The following is a 16,891-nucleotide window of genomic DNA, read 5'->3' on the forward strand; positions in this document are numbered from 1 at the left end:
ACAGGATTACAACCGCTAAGACTACGATCGCAAATTTGTTCTGACCAATCAAAATCATAACGTGATAACGTAATTTCCGTAAGCTTCATGTTCAGCCAATCAACTACTTTGACGTCATCGGCAGTCGAAGGACCCCGAGCCGATCCTGCACCCGAGCAGATCCTGTATCAACAGCGGTATTGGTAGAAAGAGCAGAATACAGTCACACCAAGCCTGAACAGGTGGGTCTTCAGCTCGGGGTATCCGCGGGTCCTTAAAAAGTCTTAAATGAGCTTTTCCAAATTTAAGGCCCTAAAAATCCTTAAAAATGACAAATGATCCTTAAATACAGTTTCCAATGGTCTTAAATTACCAAAGACCCAATAAACAAGATTCTGTTATTTCTATAAAATTTTTGTGAATTTCTAATTAGTGTTCAGCATTTTTTGTGTATGATGTTGACATAAGTGGAACCGTACACATTCAGCTGGTTGTGAAAGGGGGCTATTTTTAGATGAGCACATTAGCTGGTTAAGCTAGTGGGAGCTTGCGCCATGGGGAAGTGCAAGTTTAATGGTGACTGGATGGCTAATCCCACGTTCACGATGTGGTTAGCATCGGTTCCAGGCAATAGCTGGAAATTATAGTTTAAATTAAATTAAAAAAATGGCTTAAATTTGGTCAACGTGGCCTTAAAAAGGTCTTAAAAAGTCTTAAATTTGGCTCCCTTAAACCTGCAGATACCCTGTCAGCTGCTTTTTAAAGGAGACCACTGAGTCCACTGATCTCATGCTCAGGAGAAAGAGGTCCAGAGTCTGGGGGCCACAGCAGCAGATGATCTGTCACCTTTGGTCTTTAGCCTGGTGCTGCACAACCACTAGGCTTTGGTCACTGGACATCAGGGACCTACTGGAGGTGTAGGGACTAAGAAGATCACTAATGTATGATGGTGCTTGTCCATGTAAGGCCCTAAAACCAGAAGGGGCACCATTCTTTCACCCCTTAAACATTATTTTCAACCCCTATATTGTTATTTTCCCACTTCAGAGGGGAAGTGAACATTTTGTCATTTCATCTACTCTTTACAGGGTGTATCTGGGAATGAAGGCTCACCAGGACAGCGGGGAGAACCTGGATATCCTGGACCTTATGTAAGTACCTGGAGCTGGGAATGATGCCTCATGAAGAAAAATTATACTGGATAGGACTTGTAAGGAGGTGTTTCCTGCAAGTAGCATTATTATTATTATTATTATTATTATTATAGTTGTTGTAGAAAAAATATATTAATAAAAGTGTTCATTGTATAAACAAGAAAGATTAAGTTTACAAAATTTTTATTGGATTTTTAATGGGGAATAAAAATCAAACATAATTCTAAACAAACAGAAAAATCAAACAAACATAAAATTAAAAGGAGAAACAGCTGAGTGTGTGGTTGTGAAAGTCAAACAACGATGTAAAACAAACTGAAAACTGTGACAAAGCTGTAATGCAGCGGGAGAAACCCCCCAGACAACTGATTAAGTCAAATCAAAGACAATGGCTTCTTGGTAAAAAGAACCTGAAAACGACTTTATTCCCAACCAAAAACGCTGCAGCACCAGTAATCAGACCAAACCCTGATAACATCAACATGATCAGCAGAGGAACCTGCCGGTATCAAGTTCATTGATTACATGCTGAATCTTAAAAAAAAAACTCCGTCTGATTTGTAGAGTCCCACACTCCCTCGCCCCACCACCGCTAAATGTAAAAGGAATTTTAGTTCAGTTTGTTTTTATAGACAAGGACAGCACAAAAGACAAAGTTACATGTAAGGGCAATGCAGCCATTGTTCTGTACAGAGGTTTTCTAGCCAGAGGCTAATTAGCAAACCTAGTCCTTGGTTGGACTTTTAGAGACAATCAAATAACAGCATTTACAACATTTATCACCACACACACACACACACATACACACACACGCATGCACGCGCATGCACGCGCACACACACACACACACACACACACACACACACACACACACACACACACACACACACACACACACACACACACACGCACACACAATCAGGACAGGGCCACGCGAGCTACAACTGTGGAATAGATTCCCTCAAACTCAGAGAGTGTTCTACATTCAACTCTTTTAAGGCACAGGTCCAACACTGGTTATGTGCTCATCTGTAGGCCCGGCATCATTTAAATGTTTTAATGATCTTTTAGGAAGACAGAACTGTGTGTGTGTGTGTGTGTGTGTGTGTGTGTGTGTGTGTGTGTGTGTGTGTGTGTGTTATGTAATTGTGTGAACTGGCCCTTTGGGACTGCAGATGGAAATTAGACCTTGGCCAGTATAAAAACAAAGAGCATGAGCTGTCAGACACCTGGACACCTGTTGGTTCAGATCCAGATGTTAGTCTGTCTCTTTAACTAGTAATGCAACACTTTTTCTACCTGAAGGGCTCCAAAGGACCCAGAGGACCAGGTGTTGTGGTGAGTCCAGCTTTAAGGAAATGTTTCTTAAGAAGACACGTCTGCCTTGACTGATTCCTGTTCTCTCTTGTTTCCGTCAGCAATGTGACCTGGTTAAGAAGATCAGAGACAACTGCCGTGAGTATTTTTATTCATAGCTTAGAAATGTGAGGAAGTTCTTGCGAGGTGATGGAGTTAAAACATCTAAACACATATTTTGTACTTTTCTCCATCAGCTTGCTGTTATGGTGAGTAAATACCATATTTTTAATGAACATTGACGTTTGGCACCTGCAGTTTTCCCTGTTGCTGTTCAGTAAACCAGATGTTTATGTTTATTAGGTCAGCAGGAATGCCCCCTCTACCCCACCGAGCTGGCCTTCGCCCTGGACATCTCTCAGAGCGTCGATCGCCCAGTTTTCAACAACATGCGTAACACGGTGGCTCACCTGGTCAGAAACATGACCATCGCTGAGAGCAACTGTCCGAGAGGAGCTCGGGTTGCTCTGACCCTCTTTAGCAGCGATGTGATCACAGAAATCCGGTTTGCTGATGCCATTAAGAAACGTGCGCTGGTGGAGCGGATCGAGGGTCTCCAGAATCCCAGGTCCACCAAGGCTCAGAGCCTGGACACCGCCATGAGCTTTGTGGCCCAGAACACGTTCAAAAGGGTGCGCAGTGGTTTCCTAATGAGGAAAGTGGCAGTCTTCTTTGTTGGTCCTCGGACCGGTCCGACACAAGCAATAACTAATGCAGCTCTCCGCCTCCACGATGCTGGAATAGCCACTTTGTTGTTGGTGAACCGAGAGGACAGGGCCCTCAGCAGAGCAGTGCAGGTAGAACCAGACCAAACTACTCGCTACACCGAGTCCCTCCTTCATGCTGAAACATGTCTGTTTTTTCTCTGTTCATCAGGTCAACAACACCGCTCTGGCCCAGGTTATAGTCCTTCCTGCCATTGGAAGCTCCCAGTACAACACAGTCCTCCAGAAGATCATCACCTGCCACGTTTGCTTTGGTAAGATGTGTAATGAGCTGCAGCGCTGCCAACTTTTGAAAATTTCAAAGAGTGAGACTGGGTCATGGGGTTGGGAGCGGACAATTCGCTGACCGTATAGAGTGTGTGTGTGTGTGTGTGTGTGTGGGGGGGGGATTAATATTGAGACTTTTTGTGCTCTAGATTATCTTCATTTATTTCTACTCTGTATGGAAGAGGATTAGAGCCACTAACAAAAAAAAAAAAAGAAAAGAGAAAATTGTTACATTTATCTCAGAATTCTGACGGGGAATTCAGGGAAAAAGTCAGAATTCTCTTTCTTTTCTTTTTTCTTTTCTTTTCAGTGGCTCTAATCCTCTTCTGTACCTCTGACTTTACAGAGAGAACTGACCTTTGTTTAATACAAGTTTTCTTTTCGCCAGGACTATCTATCTATCTATCTATCTATCATCTATCTATCTATCTATCTATCTATCTATCTATCTATCTATCTATCTATCTATCTATCTATCTATCTATCTATCTATCTATCTATCTATCTATCTGTCTGTCTGTCTGTCTGTCTGTCTGTCTGTCTGTCTGTCTGTCTGTCTGTCTGTCTGTCTGTCTATTTCAAAATAGTTATTTATTTATGTTTTGCTATTAAGCACAGCTGTTGAAGACTTTATTGAATTCGAGCCCCCTCCATTTGGACTTCAGTAAGCCAAGCCAACATATTTCATGTTCAGAATGCACGCTGTCCACTGAGGTGGACATGTAATAAATTATTTGTTGCTCCACCCGGTTTTTAGTACCTGCTTCAAAGTGGGTCCAAGTAAACCGAGCCGAACCAAAAACATGCCAGGAAGTGTCAGGCACTGAATGGTGTGCAGGGTTGAGTAGAACTGTACTGAGTAGTGGAAAGGGCCAATAGCAGAGCCAGGATCCATCCACCCATCCACCCTCCATCCATCCATCCATCCATCCATCCATCCATCCATCCATTCACCCACCCATCCATCCATCCATCCATCCACCCATCCACCCATCCATCCATCCACCCATCCATCCATCCATCCATCCATCCATCTACCCATCCACCCATCCATCCATCCATCCATCCATCCACCCATCCACCCATCCATCCATCCACCCATCCACCCATCCATCCATCCACCCATCCATCCATCCATCCATCCACCCATCCACCCATCCATCCATCCACCCATCCACCCATCCATCCATCCATCCATCCATCCATCCATCCACCCATCCACCCATCCATCCATCCATCCATCCACCCACCCATCCATCCATCCACCCATCCACCCATCCATCCATCCACCCATCCACCCATCCACCCATCCACCCATCCACCCATCCACCCATCCATCCATCCATCCATCCATCCATCCATCCACCCATCCACCCATCCACCCATCCACCCATCCACCCATCCATCCATCCATCCATCCATCCATCCATCCATCCATCCACCCATCCACCCATCCACCCATCCACCCATCCATCCATCCATCCATCCCCTGGAGTACCTGCAGAAATCCCATGAACGCTACATGCAAACTTCACATGAAGAGCACAGCTGAGTGTTGAACCTGTAACCTACTTTCAGTGAGGCAGCAGAGCTACCATGTAGCCTCTGCACAAAGAGTCCAGTTGTTATTTTTAAACCTTTTCTAAAAAGCAAGAGCTTTCTGATTGGAGAAGATTTTTGTGTTATAATATAGAAAGGTTGTATTAATCTTAGTACCTTCTGTCTTATTTTAGATTTCTGCTCTCTGGACCAAATGTGTGACTACATTCCCCCGTCGGCCAGCCGGGACCGGAGGTCGGTGACCTCTGACATTGACATCGATATGGCTTTCTTATTGGACAGCTCTGAGTCCACTTATCCATCCTTCTTCATTGAGATTAAGCGATACATAGCTCACATGGTAGAATCACTCCACGTGTCTTCAAACCCAACGTCGTCCCTTCACCACGCCAGAGTGTCAGTCATCCAGCAGGCTCCTTACACATTCGTCCACAACAAAACAGGCTCTCCCATTCAGGTGGACATCGGTTTGACTGAGCACCATTCAGCTCAGGACATCGTCAAATTCCTGCTGGAGAAGACACAGCAGCTGGAGGGCGGAAGAGCGTTGGCGGCAGCCATTGAATCCACGGTGGAGGACGTGTTTGAGAAGGCACCGCTCCACCGGGACAGGAAGGTCCTTGTGCTGTTTGTGACAGGAAGCATAGAAGAGGAAGAGGCGCAGCTGATTCGCATCGCCACAGAGGTCAAGTGCCGCGGCTACTTCCTGGTCATCCTGGGTGTGGGTCAGACGCTGAGTCCGAAGGATGTTCACATCCTGTCACGAATGGCCACCGAGCCTTCGGATGTCTTCTTCAAGAGGTTGGACAAGATTTCTCAATTTTATGACAAACACATCCAGATGTTCGGCCAGCTGTTGCCAAAATACATCAGCAGTAAGTTTGACATCAAACTCATCATTTCTCCATGAATGTCATTAGTTTCACGATCTAAAACCATATTTTATAACTTCTATGATGTCGTAGTTGAGACGCCCCCCGAACAGTCCACAAACTGCAAGTGGCTACAGAGTGACCAGCCGTTAAAGAGCCCCCAGGCGCCATTGCAGCATCAGCACCAGCAGGAGTGAGCTCTGAGACGCCAAATGTCTCATTAATGTCCCACTGTTTACTTGTCCTCTAACTCTTTAACCCTTTATTTCCAGGAAACTTCAGAAACATCATGAGAGCCACCAGGCAGTCATTGAACGAAAACACAACGGTGAGGATTAACTTCCTGTTTAGTCGCCATAAGCTGAAGGTCTTCATCAACATATAAACAACTCAGGATTTATTCAGACACGTGAAGCTCTGATTCAGGAATAATCCACCCAAAACGGGAAGACCCGTTTCAGCTCAGCAGGCTTCACTTTTGCACCAAAACAAAGAAAAACGTTTGTTTCAAATTTTCTAAATGATCAGATTTGATTAAGAACCTAAAAACCTCAAAATTACATGAAAGTCATACAGTACCATGGCAACCAGATCTCACTTCTGATAGATATTTGATCATTTGCAGCTTAGCACTGATTTAAAGGTCTTTTTTGCTGGTTCAGGATGTTTTTTAGATACAACTGATTTTTTTGCACATCAGCTGTTTGTTTGAGGCTCATTTTCAATTGTGCAGTTACCATGGTGACCCTTATTAGCCACTGGCAGCAGCTTTAACAGTAACACTGTGTGTTCTACCTTTCAGACGCAGACGAGCTGCACGTCTCCAACGTCACCTCCAACAGTCTGGAGCTGCGTTGGAGCAACGCTGACCCCAAACTCTTCGTCTACTTTGAGGTAGTTGTGACTCGCCTGCAGGATCACGCTCTAGTCCTGAAGTCCAACGTTTCAGGCACAGAGATCTCTTTGGACAACCTGGAAAGTTCTCAGACTTACCACGTTGTGGTCACGGCCCACACGGCCGAGGGCCAGATCGTCTCCACGCGCAAAGGAATAATGAAAACCAGTAAGTGACGAGCAAATGATGCAGAACAGACCGAAAATAATTTACCTCGTTGTTTATTTAGTCATTAATGACAAACGTCAACTAGTGTGTTTTATCCGACAGAAGCATCAAGTCCCGGCAGCAGCACCGTAAACACCTCACCACTGGAGACACCGGAGACCGGTGAGCATCTCTGCAGGCAGCGCTCGTCTGAGTGTTGAGAAACATCATCAGTTATTAGCAGTATTTAGTTCAGTTTCAGAAAAAATAAACTCTGGACTGAAAACAAAACAGCAGCAAAGGTTATTTAGTGCTTTTGCTGAAAATATATTTAGTCTGCGACCAACCAGGCAGATGGAGTAAAAGCATCCCAACACTACTGATGAATTAAAATAACAAACGTTATTGTTTTAGAGGAAATCTGATCTGACTTGGGCTGAAATCTGCCTCCTTTCACAGCTATAGAGCATCTATACTTAGGAATAATAACAAAACATTCCCATGGAAATTAGAACATTAAATCTGGTGAATTTCTGTTTGATCCCAAACAAAAGTCCGTAAATGTTTCAATTCTCCTCTAGACCACATCACTGATGACTAACTAACAGCTGTGGTCTCTAACGTCTCAACTTCCTCACAGAAACTCAGAATTAATCCACTTTCACGCTGCTGGCAGTTTGAATTTTAATGCTTTTAAAATGATGCCGTTTTCCTCAAACCTCACATTCAGAGCTGTTTTTTCTCTCTTCACAGGATGATTCAGTTATAAAAAACAATAAAACACATTTAACTGCTTGTTTATTTGTTTGTATCTCCGTTAAATCCTAACCCAGACTCTCTCCCTGTCTGTTCTTCGTCCCATCTCTTCTTCTGTGTTTTATGCTGTTCTTGCATGTTCTAGCTAACCAACTTGCAGACCCGTGCTCTCTTGACTATGATCCCGGATTGCCGTGCAAAGCCTATCAGGCTAAGTGGTTCTTTGACAGGAAAAATGGGTTCTGTGCTGAGTTCTGGTATGGAGGTTGTGGAGGAAATGAAAATAGGTTCGACACAGAAGCTGGTTGCTTGAAAAACTGCGTGAAGTCAGGTGAGTTGTTGCTGGGAATTCTGCAGGAGTGTCCGTTCACCGTGGTGGATTCACATTGAATCCATGGCGCTAATATTTATTTATGTGTGGGGTTAAATGTTCATTGAACCATAAGAAAAACAGCTTGCTAAGATGTATAAAAAATAACTTCTCATTTCCCAAAAGAACATTTCTGTTTTGTCCTGGAATTACAAGTCTGCTACAAACGTCAGACGGAAAACGTTTTCCATCGGAGCTTCCAGGAAGATTTAGTCTTCATCTTTACTTTCTCCTAAATGAACGTCTGCTCTTCCGATATAATCTAACACTCTTGTTTCGTGGTGTTGCAGCAGTGGAGCCTGATCTGGAGGAGCAGCAGATGCAGCAGGTGGAGATCGTTCCATCTCCGGGTGAGGCCTCTGAGTCTTAACTAACCTTTGTGAGAGAGCAAACATAAATAATAAATCCACATGTGGCAAGAAAGACATAGCGGAATAAATGAATTAAGGATAAAAATATTGTAGCAACGCCACCCTGGGTTAACCCCCCCACCCCCCAGGGAAGGGAAAAAGGCCCGTAGGTTAAGGAAATCACAATGGGAACAGATGGTTTCTTTCAGATAAACACATCTTTATTAAAAATCTAAGCTAAAACCCATACAGGTGGAGTTTACGGGCTTGGAGTTCAATTATTCCCAGTTCGTTCACAGGAATTAACCACGTTGGCCTAGGGCCAACAAATGCTGGAGGAAGTTAAACCGACTAAGCTTAGACACACCAAACACACCAACTAATAATAAAACATATAAAAAATACAGTCATACATAGACAAAATCGGGATGCATGCTTTCAACCCTGTGAGCGTTCTGGTGGTTGCCCCGTCAACCAGGCGCCCGACGCCCGACAACTAATTAACACCAATCACTGTAGGCGAAACAAATCCATACAGACAGAACAGCAGTGAAGAGCCCTCTGGGCCCTCAACCGGCTCTGGAGATGAGATTGGTCACGGCGGGATGGCGAGATGGAGCAGCAGGAGGGCCAGTGCGCCGCCGATACCGTCAAATGCTCCGCTACTCTGGGTGGCATCACTGCGGGCAAAGCTGAATGGAATAGCGACTCTCGACACACAGATGGGCAGCCACACTGCAAAAAAAAAAAAAAAAAATGGCATGGTCCCTGTTATGGTGGTGGCTGTAATAACATGGTAGCCAAGAGCGACCTCTAAAGGGTTTGAGGGGTTAGCGCGAGAGAGAAAATAAAAATGGCTTCCAGAATAAGTTACACGAGCAGCGTCGTCTCCTTTCTTCGGGACTAGTGAGCATCGGCGAGAGACAAGACATGGTGTCAGAAGTCGGCCGGAGTAGCGAGAGGCTTTGTTCTTGCTGACCGGAGGTACTTGCGTTGTCTTCAAGGGAAGAGCTTGGAGTGCGAAGCGAACGGGAGCTAATAAGTAGTTAGCTGCACCAGTTAGCTTTAGCACGGAACAATATGTCCGCAGCGGGCCTAATGGCGTTTCAGGTCGCGCTGCCACCGAAGTTTGATTTCAAGAAGCCAGAAGAGTGGCCGAAGTGGATTAAACATTTCGAAAGGTTCAGGATTGCCTCTGGAATCGAGTTACAGCCAGAAGAAAACCAAGTGAACACGTTGATCTACACAATGGGGGAAGAAGCCAAGGATGTGCTCACATCATTAAACATGACAGTAGAGGAGGCGAACATCTATGACACAACGGTTGCCAAGCTGGAGGAACATTTTGTGGTGAGAGGAAACGTTATTTTTGAACACGCTAAGTTTAACCAAAGACAACAAGAACTGGGAGAGACAGCAGACTGCTTTATTACATCACTGTATGCCCTAGCGGAGCACTGTGGTTACAGGACATTGCACAGCGAAATGATTACAGACCGACTGGTAGTCGGGATAAGGGACAAGCAGCTTTCTGAGTCACTACAGATGGATGCGGATCTCACGTTGGACAAGGCGATCACGAGGATCCGTCAAAGTGAACCGGTGAGGAAACAGCAGGACCTTATGAAAAATAACTTCAAACAGGAAAACCCCTGCAATGTGGATAGCATCAAAGTCGAAAAGAAACCGTTTGCAAAAACGTTCCACAAACCAGTGAAGTTGATGAAACAAGGACACGGGGACGTGATACACAACGATGCAACAGATGTGGTAAAACACCCTATCATAGTAGACACGTGCCCAGCCAGGGAAGTAATCTGCAATGTATGCAAGAAAAAAGGACACTATGCTCGAGTGTGTAGGTCAGGGGCAGTCAGAGAAATCAGAGCTGCAGGCCTTGATGACAACAGCAAGGGTGAAGTCGCATTTTTAGGCTCGGTAGCTTCATATCAGTCAGAGGATGCTTGGATCACTTCCGTTAAAGTAAACAATCTAGACTGTATGCTTAAAATAGACACAGGAGCAGATGTCACAGTCCTCCCAAAGAATTTCTATGCGTTAGCACAGAGACCGCAGCTACAGCCGACCAAACTGAAACTATATGGAGCAGGAATGTCACAGCTAGTAGTGAAAGAGAAGTTTGAAGCTAACATAAGCACTGGGAAAAAGTCCTCAGTTCAGTCTGTGTATGTAGTTTCGGGCCTGACACAGGGTTTACTCAGCCGCCCTGCAAGCGTAGTCTTAGGGTTAGTGGCTAGAGTAGAGGCAGTGTCAGTAGAAGCAGTGAAGCAACGCATTCCAAAACTGTTCAGTGGTTTAGGCAAAATGGAGGGGGAGTACAAGATCGAACTCAAGGAAGATGCCAAACCATTCGCGTTGACAGCACCCCGACGTATTCCACTACCTCTGCTACCAAAAGTTAAGAGAGAGTTAACTCACATGGAGGAGTTGGGGGTGATTTCCAGAGTGGAACAGCCTACAGATTGGTGTGCCGGAATGGTTCCGATTCTGAAGCAAGCCGAGAACGAGGTACGCGTGTGTGTCGACCTGACGAAACTGAATAACTCAGTCAAGCAGGAGCACCACATGCTACCATCAGTCAAACATACGTTGGGTCAGCTTCAAGGCGCAAAGATCTTCTCAGAACACACCGCGAACTCAGGATTCTGGCAAATTCCGATGTCAAGAGAATCGGCACTACTAACGACGTTCATTGCACCATTCGGGAGATTCTGTTTTAACAGGCTTTGTTTCAGCATTTCATCCGCCCCCGAACATGAAACTTGAAACTGGTGAAAGAATTTTATCGGACCGGCTGGCCGGATAAACACAAGGTTCCAGGAATGTGTTTTCCTTATCATCAACATATAGGGGACCTCACAGTGGACAATAATTTGTTACTGAAGGGGACGCAAATAGTCATTCCCAAGGCACTGCAACAAGACATTTTGGACAGACTGCACACAGGACACCAGGGCATCGCCAAGTCCTGGGCGAGAGCCAAGCAGTCAGTGTGGTGGCCAGGACTCAGTGCACAACTGCAGGAGCTTGTGCTAGGATGTGATGTGTGTGCGAAGGAGAGGCAGTTGCACAGAGAAACGCTTATGCCCACTCCTTTCCCGACACGTCCGTGGGAGTTGGTGGGAGCTGATTTGTTCTGCTGGAAGGATGACCAGTACCTGTTGGTGGTGGACTATTTCAGCAGATTTATAGAAGTAGCTAAGCTCAAACATTCTACGTCTCTCTTAGTGGTTGAACTTATGAAGTCTATGTTCGCGAGACATGGCATTCCAGGAGAGGTTCGGAGTGACAATGGACCACAGTTCTCATCAGAGTGCTTCCAGAAGTTTGCTTCCAAGTGGGGCTTTGTCCATTCCACCTCTAGTCCAAGGTTTCCTCAGAGCAACGGAGAGGCAGAGCGAGCCGTGAGGACGGTAAAAAACCTCCTGCAGAAAGAGAGCGATCCATACCTTGCACTTTTGGCATACAGGGCCACACCGCTAGCCAATGGTCACAGCCCTGCCAAGCTCCAGATGGGAAGACAACTTCGGACGACTGTGCTAATTCTCCCATCCTGCCTCGGGCCAAGATGGCCTGATATCGGCTCTTTGAGAGAGAGAGAACGGAAAGAGAGAGAGAAAAAGGGGAGATGGTTCAACCACAGACATCGAGCCCGCAATCTCCCGGGTCTTCATCTAGGGGACCAGGTTTGGATTACGGACCTGATAGAAAGTGGGACTGTTACGGCCAGAACAGACGCTCCACGTTCTTATCTGGTCCAGGCGCCAAGTGGAGTCTTACAACGGAACAAGAGTCATCTGGTTCCTTTAAAGGGGACTTAAGACTGGTCCAGAGGACGAGTTGGGTACTGTTCTGCCTGAAGCCAACCCTACACCTGGTTCACATGCCGGGGGTAGACCGGAATCCTCCGAGGTACTTTAAAGACTTTGTTGTTAGGTAGAATGTAGCTTTGGACAACTGAATGACCAGCCTGGGGCATAATAATCCCCTCACTCAGTGGAAGGAATGGGAAGTCTACCCTACCTTCATAACTAGTTTGTGAGATACGTTCAAATAAATGATTGTGGGTGTTGAGAGAAAAGTGTGTTACAAAGTTTATTATAGCCATATACACATATGTCAATGTAACGAGCGATAGTTTCCAGAGTTCAGCTTTGAGGTAATGTTATATTCTTAGAAAGAGGGATGTTATGGTGGTGGCTGTAATAACATGCTAGCCGAGAGCGCCCTCTAAGGGGGTTGAGGGGTTGGCGCGAGAGAGAAAATAAAAATGGCTTCCAGCACAAGTTACACAAGCAGCGTTGTCTCCTTTCTTCGGGACTAGTGAGCACCGGCGAGAGACAAGACAGTCCCCCTGGATCAGTACAACCCTCCCCAATCAAAGGCAAAGACTTACGGTTGTAGCACGGCTGAGTCAGATCAGCCTAAATACGGCTGCCACACACACAGGCAGAGATCTGATTAGGAGTACCTGGGTGCAGTTTAACGCTGTAACAGCATATCCACAGTGATCCAGTCTGCGATCACACGATACCAAACGCATTAAGATGGAGCAACGAGTATTAGCTAATGCCGCACAAGAAACACAGGAGGGAGAGTACTATCGCTGCTTGTAGTTGGAGTCCCAACACACACCAGCACCTGAGGTGTCACACAAGAGCTGTCCTGCTGGAGGAGCAGACAGCTGCCTTTTATTGGGTGGCTCGCCCCGCCCTGTTATCCGTCTAATGTGCGCCACCTGCCTCTTCACTGAGATGGGACCAGACCAGATCTGTCTGTCCCATCACACACATGGAAAAAGTTTCTGTTCTCCTCAGGCGCGTGCAGGGGGGAGGGGGAGGGGGGTGCTTGCGCACCTGCCCCTTTTGTCCGAAGTGCCCGTTTTTCGGTCTTCCGTCAGATTTTACTGTCCAAAACTGTCATACTTGGATACAGGATAGGCACTAGGACCATGTGGAGGCAGCTCCTCAAGCTGAACCCTTAGACCCACCCACAAGCTCACTGATTAGCTCTGCCGCGTCATGCCAACGTGTGATTGGCTGTCCCTGCTTTCGCTCTAAATCTCGCCATGGAGACGACTGAAACCGGTGATGGATTTTAATATCAGAGCTTTTGTTTACATTAACATTTGAGTCCGTGGTTAGTGCATGTAGAGCAGAGTCAGCATGTCTGAGACAGAAAAGAGCACACGAGATTCTCCACATCATAACTTCTGAATGGCTGATCGAGTTAAAATAACTCAAACGGTTTCTAAAAGCACATGAAACAAGCTTTCCAACGAGGTATTAACAATGTAATTCATGTTATTCCGAAAATCCCTATTAGAGGGAAACTGGCTTTTCGGCATCACAGGAAACGGAGCGAACCGCGACGGGAGAGCGGAGAACGAAACGGAGGAGATAACTGATCATCTGCATCAGCAAATTTTATAACATTATGGAAACGTCACAAAGAAAATCCACCTTAATCACCAACCACTGCTGCAGCTCACCGCTCCCCTCCAATGAGATCACCATTTTGTGATGATGACTATGGGACTTTCTCCATTTTTTTTCTTCTTTTTTAATGCATTGCATCACCACCTGGTATCAGAACAGGACTCAGTATTGGAAGATAATCAAAAATCAAACAACTTGGATTCAGATCAGGGGAAAAATGTGGTTGTAACATAAGTCAGCTTTAAAAACTAAAACAACTGTTTATGAAATAACGTTACCTTAATTAATGACATATTTTTCCTAGTTTACATTATGTTGTTTGAAACCAAGGGTCTCCCTATCTAAATTTTTAACTTGTTGGATAGTGAATCTGTTTAAAATCTTTGCTCTATATGTGGCCCTTTTGAACTTTGAGCACCCGCCCCTTCAAAGGTCTCTGCACGGCCCTGGTTCTCCTCCTCCGTTTGTCTCCAGACGACCAAATTCGTAGAAAAATCCAGATTCAAGTCGATGCTTCCGCTGATGTTAGCTTTAATTTGGGATCTTCATGATTTAGTTTTTCCAAATTACTTGAAGCTAAATAAAGGATGTATGAACCTGGGAATGTTTTCAGGAATTCAACCTCGTTTTCGTGTTTCTTTCAGCGTCTTTGACAGCTGTGGGCATTTGTCAGCTTTCCAAAGATGAAGGAATGTGTGGCAAATTTGTCCTGAAGTGGCACTACGATGCTCCCAGTAAGAACTGCATCCGTTTCTGGTACGGAGGCTGTGGCGGCAACCAGAACCGCTTTGACACGTACGAGGAGTGTGAGAAGGCGTGTGGGGCACCAGGTGAGTTTATTTTCCATCCATCAGTCTCCTGGTGAGAAATCAGCAACATGATGAATGCTAGCAGTTAGCTTATCAATCCTAGAGAGCATGAACTCTATTTCACTGAACAGAGGCTGTTCAGGAAGCTATCTACGAGTAAAAAAATTTTAAAAAAATTCTGATGAATTATTAGAACCATTTCTAACAAAAATAAAACCGCATTTAACATAAAGAAACCAGCTGAGCTGTTTTTGGGATGCAGAATCTAAATGTCCTTCTCTCCTCCGCTCATCCCTTCAGCACCAGTCAACCAGCGAATCGTCCCCGCACTGGAAACATAGGACACGGCCAGATTCCAACCGTTTCTAGGGGAATTCTTTAGGAAAACCAAACTGTAAGGAAGCATTGCAGAAGCAATGGTGGCTGCACTGGACTCAACAATCATGAACTTTATCCCCCAAAGTCTTGAAGTAGTTTTAATTTGTTTGCTTGTTTGTTTGTTTGTTTTGTTTTTTCACAACCAGATCAAAGAATTGTGATTTGCTGCATGGATGGTTTCATCTTCCTGGTGCTATTTGGTGTGTTTGTTTTACAAATGGAGTAAAAACGTGCAGCAGCGTGATGTAACACAAGTTTTAAAGGGGCTGTTTTATGACAGCAGTAAACTTATATGAATATATCGGACTGAGATGGTGGATAAATCAGTAAACGCAGTCATCATGTTATTTTAACTTTGATTTAAATTGTATTTGATCCCTGTGGAAATTCAGCCTGACATCTCTAAATAATCCACATCAGGAGTGTGTTTGCACACCTGCCTGCCCAGGTGTTTCAGTGCACTTCTCGATCTGTTTCCTCCTGAAAAACGTCCAAGTCAGAAAGAATGTAAAGTAAAACGGTTTAATGTTCTCGTTTCCTTTGGGTTTCATGAAGTTTACGTGTGGAAGTGGGAAATAAAAGGAAGTAGACTTTCTAATGAACTTGAGCAACTGACTGATTTCTTTGCTTTGAGCGGTCAGATTTAGACCTTCAAAATAAATCCTGTTTATTTACTGGTTCAAGGAGAAACCAGCAGGTTTATGTGAGCTGTTAGGATGTTTAAGGGTCAGATTATTGGATCTTTGCCATTGGTTTAATATAATGAACTGATGAGACCAGATGTGTCTTCTAGCTTTGGACATGTTTCTATGAGCTACCAGGACAAAAACGTTCTCCACCAGGTGCTGAAAGGCTCATGCAGAAACTAACTTTATGAACCTTAAAGCCACCATCAGTGAAAAACTTGAGATTTCCTGCATGAGATTCCCTCAGAACAGGAAGTGCTAAGGTAGCTAGCTGTTTACAACCAACTAAATCCATGTAAATAATAATTATTTGCAGTTTTTACTGCTCATATAAAACACTGTAGTCATGATTTAGGTTGGTTCTGGACCCAGGTGCAGGTGACGACACCAGAAAGGTGCACAGGAGAGAAATAGGAGGAACATTATCGCAGGGAGGTGGCCTCGAATGAGGAGCAGGTGATTACTGACGACCAACAGGTGGGCTGAGGAGACACAGCTCATGACAACTTTAATATTTTTAACATTAGTTGTTTTAAGACTCGGCTGCTTTTTACCCAGGGAACAAAAGTTCATGTGGTCATAATTAGAGGAACATAAATCTGAGTTTGAACTCATAATTAAAGACAAAACCAGCCCAGAGAAGATAATAGCGCCGCTTTGTCTCTTCAGTAGTTTTGGCGTTGGAGCTTCTGATGTTTGTTTGATGAAGTTTCTAACCAGATCTGAGAAAACACTGTTTCCCCAGTTCATTGTGGAATTTTTGAGGCATTCAGAAGTTCTGGGATGAAGACTCACATCCCAGCTGGACCACACAGACCCTGCTGTGACTGAAAGGGAGCGAGTTTCCACAGACGGCTTCCAGTTTTATAAAAGTTATTGTTGCATCAGATGAATTCACTTCAGAAGAAAATGTTCCACTGACTTGACTTCCTTCATACAAATGTGTCATGATGACTGCTCTGATCATCAGAGGCGGTTCTGATCCTCGGATATGGTTCGTGTGACTCGGAGCTTTAAAACCGTCCCACATCTAAAAACCCAACGAAACACTAAACACTCCAGAGGAGCGGGACTCACTTCCAGCTCCGCAGCTGAGAACAGTTGCTGACATTTAATGGTGAAAGATGA

The 16,891-nt window shown here is 44.9% G+C and overlaps 1 protein-coding gene across 1 annotated transcript in view; it reads left to right on the forward strand.

Annotated features, from left to right (window-relative positions):
• The window catches only part of col6a3 (collagen, type VI, alpha 3), an 88,360-nt gene extending 72,681 nt beyond the window's left edge, over positions 1 to 15,679 (forward strand). The window contains exons 68-82 of the mRNA XM_070552935.1: positions 1,068 to 1,130; positions 2,439 to 2,471; positions 2,552 to 2,588; positions 2,687 to 2,698; positions 2,793 to 3,286; positions 3,366 to 3,468; positions 5,215 to 5,916; positions 6,007 to 6,106; positions 6,186 to 6,241; positions 6,716 to 6,976; positions 7,079 to 7,138; positions 7,857 to 8,042; positions 8,372 to 8,431; positions 14,535 to 14,720; positions 15,000 to 15,679. Coding sequence (XP_070409036.1) covers positions 1,068 to 1,130; positions 2,439 to 2,471; positions 2,552 to 2,588; positions 2,687 to 2,698; positions 2,793 to 3,286; positions 3,366 to 3,468; positions 5,215 to 5,916; positions 6,007 to 6,106; positions 6,186 to 6,241; positions 6,716 to 6,976; positions 7,079 to 7,138; positions 7,857 to 8,042; positions 8,372 to 8,431; positions 14,535 to 14,720; positions 15,000 to 15,040 — 2,394 coding nt within the window. The 3' untranslated portion in view covers positions 15,041 to 15,679. The remainder of the gene's footprint in view (positions 1 to 1,067; positions 1,131 to 2,438; positions 2,472 to 2,551; positions 2,589 to 2,686; positions 2,699 to 2,792; positions 3,287 to 3,365; positions 3,469 to 5,214; positions 5,917 to 6,006; positions 6,107 to 6,185; positions 6,242 to 6,715; positions 6,977 to 7,078; positions 7,139 to 7,856; positions 8,043 to 8,371; positions 8,432 to 14,534; positions 14,721 to 14,999) is intronic.
• Positions 15,680 to 16,891: the final 1,212 nt, after the last annotated feature.

Source organism: Nothobranchius furzeri, chromosome 7, assembly GCF_043380555.1.
Source record: "Nothobranchius furzeri strain GRZ-AD chromosome 7, NfurGRZ-RIMD1, whole genome shotgun sequence".
NCBI lineage: Eukaryota > Metazoa > Chordata > Actinopteri > Cyprinodontiformes > Nothobranchiidae > Nothobranchius > Nothobranchius furzeri.